The sequence below is a fragment of the Trachurus japonicus genome, chromosome 24, assembly GCF_045865225.1.
Source record: "Trachurus japonicus isolate A0001 chromosome 24, Traja_1.0".
In the NCBI taxonomy this organism is placed as follows: Eukaryota; Metazoa; Chordata; class Actinopteri; order Carangiformes; family Carangidae; genus Trachurus; species Trachurus japonicus.
The window spans coordinates 12,999,932-13,005,746 of record NC_140930.1 but is presented as its reverse complement, the minus strand read 5'-3'; the positions used below and the strand labels follow the sequence as shown (position 1 = coordinate 13,005,746).

Genomic DNA, 5,815 nt, shown 5'->3' with positions numbered 1-5,815 from the left:
TGAAGCTCTGTTTTTCCACCCTCTCTCTCTCGCTCTCTCTCTCTTTCCTTTGATGTTTCCCTGAACAAGGCATTTATCTGCCGGTTATACTCTGCTAGAGCTAATCAGTTATCAACAGTTGAGGAGGAGAGCTTTTATTTTGGGATGCTCTCAGGTCTGAATTAGTGCGTTGAGCTCGGCTTTTGTCTGTATCCAGTGCAGCAGATCATCATTGTAAACAAAGCGTTACTTCTCCGTTTGCTTAAAGATGAATGAGAATCAGCTTGGCTAAGAATTACAAACAAATCAACTGCTCACACTGACAGTCTGCCAGCTGTCCGTTTTGCCAATAAAGAGAAATAAATGCAAAGAAGAATGAACTTTTAACTCCACAAGATCTGTGTGGGGTTTTTTCTTTCTTTCTTCCACACATTCTTCAGTCATTTCCTGACCGTTAATGTCTTCTCATTTTGTGAACGAGAACATTTTGTTCATCTCAGACATAGATGGCTGCCATGGCTGAGTGATATTCATAATTACACCTGTGTTGATTATAGAGCCATGGCTTCATTTCAGTCAGGGCGTAGGGGAGGAATGACTTCTAATGTTCTGTCTGCTGAGGCAATCCGTGGCCACGAAATGTCACAATATTCAGATTTTCATCTGATAATATAGCCACTCAACCCCTGCCTCCTGTGGCCTGCACCACTGATTTTGCCATTGTGTAAAACAGTCTGAAGGAGAGGGGGGAAATAAAACACCAACTAAAATGTTTGCCAAATGAATAAATGGAAATTAGATCATTCATAATCAGTGAATTTAATCTGTTTTTTAATACAGCCAAGCAAAGGCCACATCGTGACATTGTGATTCACAGCAGACTTGTTAATTTGGTGGTGTGTGTGTAATGTGATTGGATGTGTGGATAACTAGTCGGTTTGTCTGGAGGTCAGGGTGTGACAGGGAAGTGCACAAACAGCAAATGAAATGTGTGGGAACCATTTGGTGTTTCACGTCACCAGTCAGTTGTGTATAGATGTATTTCATGTCTGATGAAATGTCATAGGCCTACCCTGAAATGTTCCTTTCCTTTCATTTTCAACATTAACACTGACTCATTTGCATATAGTATAAACAATTAGTAAGCAACATGTAAAAAAAAAAAGTATCTGATGCAGCTTCTACATTGGCAGCTCCACTACTATCAACATGATGGAAGAGTGCTTTCTGTGCTTTGAGATTTTCAATTTTGGTTAATTATTCACACAATAAACAGACATGCATTGACTATCAATTAGCCAGAGTGAGCAACCTCTTTCTGCCTTTAGGCATTTCTGCAGATATCCAGAACTGAATGTGTGGAAATGATAGAAAAGCCCAATTCAGTGCCATTAAAAAGGTTGGAAGCTTCAATGGGAAAAAACGCACCTTTTTTTTGTCCTGCATAATGTAGAAATTCAGTTTTACCTCATGAATTTGGAAGATAAGACGGTTATTCTAAGATGTAGTTAATCTAGTTTTTGGTGCTTTGTGCCGCTGCTTTGTCCGAGCACATCATCTGCTAAGAGGAGCTTTGGGAATTCAAATCAGATCCTTTTTATAAGCCTCGATCCGCCACCACTGTCGTCTGCCTTGTTCCTATGCACCGCACTGACGGCCTCATGGGTTGGGCAGATAAAGCAATATGGAAACACGTGACGGGGCTCGTAGGAGCGACGCTTCATAAGTGTGAAGACAGAGAGAAAAACGCTGGAGAGACACTGGAGCAGCAGAAGCAGCAGCAGCAGCAGCAGCAGCAGGAGCCTGTAGCGCATCCACGGAGCAGGAGGAGCGCACTCCAAACGAGAGGAGAGACTTCTACAGACTATTTGAGAAAAACAACAACAATAACAACAAGAAACACAACCTTATGTTACATTTAGAAAAAGAAACTGATGATTATGACAGTAGTGGTGACTTCACTCTAACACACGCACGCTGGTTGACTCTCCTTTTATGTAAGAGCTGTTGGTTGGATGATGCGCTTCTGACTTGGATTAACGCGCGGCGATAAAGGGCGGTTCTGCGCACTTGGGAAAATTATGTAAGGTAAAAAAGCACTTTTTCTCTTTAAAATGTTTCATTTAACCTCTCACTTTTGTTATCATTTCTTAATTTGCTTTGTGTTGCTTGCTTATGAAAGTCTCAGTGTTTTCTCCGTTGTTGATGTGCGGACTGCTGAACCAATTTCTTGCGAAAGGAAAAAAAACCTACACTTGTGCATAATAGTGGGTGATTAGACTTTCTCAGTAAACTAATACTAGAATTTACAAATTCTACATCTATATAGGCTGAAATAGCCAATTTTTCAGTTTTTCCCATCGTTATTTAGCCTATGTAAAATATATTATCTGTTGCAGTAGGCAAATTGGACCATCCCAATCTGAAATGATCTTGTGGGCTCGTTTTGCAACAGTGCTCCAGTCACAGGTGTAGATGAACTGTAGTGTTTTGCCTTTTTGCCCTTTATCCTTTATCTTTTTGTTTTTCAGTCAGAGGTGTGTTCATTTTCACTCTCATGCTTCTTGTTTCTATGTTCCTGTTTCTGAACAGAGGAAGCTCATGATAAATAATTTCATATGTGTTGATAGGAAGAGGGTGTATGATACAGTATTTATAAGTACACTGGCTCTTAGGGAGCAGATGTGGTTTGTGTCCATTCCAGGAAATCAGTGTAATGTGTGAGAAAAAAAAATCAGACATTGTGCAATTTTTTTTTTTTTAAAGATTGCATTTTTTATTAATTTGTTAAATTTGCAATGCCTGTTAAAGGCATTGTTACATAGAGGCATAGACTCAAATATTGCATTGCAGCAAATACCTATATTAGGAAATATCTAATGAGAATTTGCATGGGATTGATTGTTGAGGTTTATCAGATTTGAAAAGATGTCTGAAATGTTTTTCATTAATTTGTAGGTTGTCCAGGCGTCTTACACTGCAGTATTACCCTCAGACACAGCCATGAAATCTGTGCTGGATGGTGTGGCGGACACCACCTTCCGGACTATCACATCTGGTTTACAGTATCTGGGCTCCAACGATGCCAACTATGACGACCCCCTCAATGATGTAGACTTCAAGGGCAGCTTCTCTCTGCAGAAGCCTTTGTCTGCTTTCCGCAGCAACTCCTTCGCAAACAAAGTACCTGCAGACGAGGAGCTCATCCTCAAGGGCATCCCCTTCTTCCCCACCAATGCCACAGACTTGTTCGGCAACAGGAGCACATTCAGAGATGACACTGAGATACAATGTGGGGAGAACTTTATGGACATGGAGTGTTTCATGATCCTGACCCCCGGCCAGCAGCTGGCTGTGGCTGTGATGTCTCTGACTCTGGGCACCTTCACCGTGCTGGAGAACCTGGTGGTGCTCTGCGTCATCCTGCAGTCCCGCACCCTCCGCTGCAGGCCGTCCTACCACTTCATCGGCAGTCTGGCTATAGCTGACCTGCTGGGCAGCGTCATCTTTGTCTACAGCTTTCTGGACTTCCATGTTTTCCACAGGAAGGACAGTCCCAATGTTTTCCTCTTCAAGCTGGGTGGAGTCACAGCGTCGTTCACGGCTTCTGTGGGAAGCCTTTTCCTCACGGCTATCGACCGCTACATCTCCATACACCGGCCTCTGGCATACAGGCGCATTGTGACACGGACCAAGGCTGTCATAGCCTTTTGCATGATGTGGACCATCTCCATCGTCATCGCAGTGCTACCTCTGCTGGGCTGGAACTGTAAACGTCTCAATTCTGTTTGCTCAGACATATTCCCTCTAATTGATGAGAACTACCTGATGTTCTGGATCGGAGTAACCAGTGCGCTGGTTCTTTTCATCTTCTACGCCTACATATACATCCTGTGGAAAGCGCACCACCATGCAGTGCGCATGCTGAGCCGGACCTCCCAGAAGAGCCTCGTTGTTTACTCAGCAGACGGCACCAAAGTGCAGACCACACGTCCTGAGCAAGCACGCATGGACATCCGGCTGGCCAAGACCCTGGTGCTTATCCTGGTGGTGCTGGTGATCTGCTGGGGCCCACTGCTCGCCATCATGGTCTACGACCTCTTCTGGAGGATGGATGATGACATCAAGACTATATTTGCATTCTGCAGCATGCTCTGCCTGCTCAACTCCACTGTCAACCCAATCATTTACGCCCTGAGGAGCAAGGACCTGCGGCATGCTTTCCTCAGCTCCTGCCATGCCTGCAGGGGCAGCGGCCAGCAGTTGGACAATAGCCTCGAGTCAGACTGCCAGAACAGAAATGCCCACATTTCTGCCAACAGGGCTGCAGAGAGCTGCGTGAAGACCACTGTGAAAATAGCCAAAGTAACAATGTCTGTGTCAACTGAAACTTCTGCAGAAGCTGTCTAATTGGCCATCACAAAGGGAACTGTGTAAATGTCATCCTCCCCAAACAATGCCATTCGATCCAATAAAGCAGAGGTTAGATATTCCAGAGAAGAAAAGAAAAGAAAAAAAAGCTAAATGCTCTCCTGAAAGCATCGACTTACATCCTCACATAGACGCTTAAGTGGTTGCATTATTTTATGTTTGTGTGTAAGTACATAGTGTGCCAAAGTGCCAAATGGTATTGCAAGGTCATACAAAGGACTCATGATTTGAAAGGATTATCAGACTACCATCCCAAGTCTGCTGTTTACCATAGACTTCATGATATCCAATTAGTGAAGGCATATTATATTTTTGTACTGTGAATTCAGGTTTTGAAAAGAATATATCTTCATTTATGGGACAAGGGGCTACTGACGTTTTTAATTCGAGATGTTTTACTGTGTCATTTAGACTTTAACATACAGTATGTCTTGCACCATAAATATAATAAATCCTTGCGCCTTGACTTTCTACAGGCTTAATGTACATGTTGCGTATAGACATTTCTATAAGGAAACGATGGAGGGGGGTAAAAAAAAAGCTCAAATGACTCTGATTGTTCATTTCCAAAATCGTCATCTAACGTGTCACTTTTGTACTTCTGACAACACTCAGTGAGTGGCAAATGTGTGAAGAGAAACGAGAGGTGATTCATGCTCGAGATAAAAAAGAAAAAAAAGAAAAGAAATCACCATGATAAAATAAACTCTCGTGAGATTGAAGTGAATGAATTCACAGATATGTAAAATCAGAAATGGCATTTTCTGTGGCAGAATGACGATCGTCCCTATTGTCCATTTCTTTACTCGCTAGCTGTTAGACCTTGGAGTAATGTGTCTTTGTTCAAATGTATACCTAACAAAACTGTACAGTGTTTTCTTGCTAAATAAAATGTTGAAATCAAGTCATTCAGCTACACAGACAGACAACCCAACAACAACAACAACCTTCTGGCCAATAAAACTGAATTTGAACACAGTGTGCTGGTCACTACTGTAACAAACTGAGGTGGTTTCTGACAATAGCTGCTTTTATCAAATGTATGGTTTAACTGAATTCAGCCTTGTGTATGTGTATGTGTGTGTGTGTGTATGTGTGCGTGCGTGTGATACCTTGTGACTTGGTGATATATTTCCAAACCCCCATCATGCCTTTTCATCATTGCAGTGAGTTGTTTTAGTGCTACTGTTGCAGCGGGGCATCATTTCAGAAAACAAAAAACAACCCATGCACAGGCCTAATAGTGAAGTACTTTTGGCGTAACTCTAAATGAAAACAAATATGTCTGCTGTTAATTTTACTTACCTAAACAAAGACACAAGGGTGTTTTCGGTGGCTGGCGATCTGAATGGTGAAAGTCTGTGTGTAGGTATGCATCGTGTGGAGAATCGACAACTGACCTTAC

The 5,815-nt window shown here is 42.5% G+C and overlaps 1 protein-coding gene across 2 annotated transcripts; it reads left to right on the top strand.

The window, feature by feature from the left end:
- The first annotated feature begins 1,601 nt into the window (after window positions 1–1,601).
- On the top strand, window positions 1,602–5,334 carry cnr1 (cannabinoid receptor 1). 2 transcript variants are annotated; one of them, XM_085770696.1, is made up of 2 exons: window positions 1,602–2,067; window positions 2,938–5,334. In XM_085770696.1, the coding sequence occupies exon 2, from the start codon at window positions 2,983–2,985 to the stop codon at window positions 4,387–4,389; it is 1,407 nt and encodes a 468-aa protein (XP_085626822.1). In that variant the 5' UTR covers window positions 1,602–2,067; window positions 2,938–2,982; the 3' UTR covers window positions 4,390–5,334. The 2 variants fall into 2 exon arrangements, with proteins under 2 accessions (XP_085626822.1, XP_085626823.1); XM_085770697.1 differs by having other exon boundaries at window positions 1,742–2,062.
- Window positions 5,335–5,815: the final 481 nt, after the last annotated feature.

Excerpts from the sequence above, each read along its gene's own strand:
- cnr1 (XM_085770696.1), top strand. The coding sequence starts at position 2,983 with ATGAAATCTGTGCTGGATGGTGTGGCGGACACCACCTTCCGGACTATC.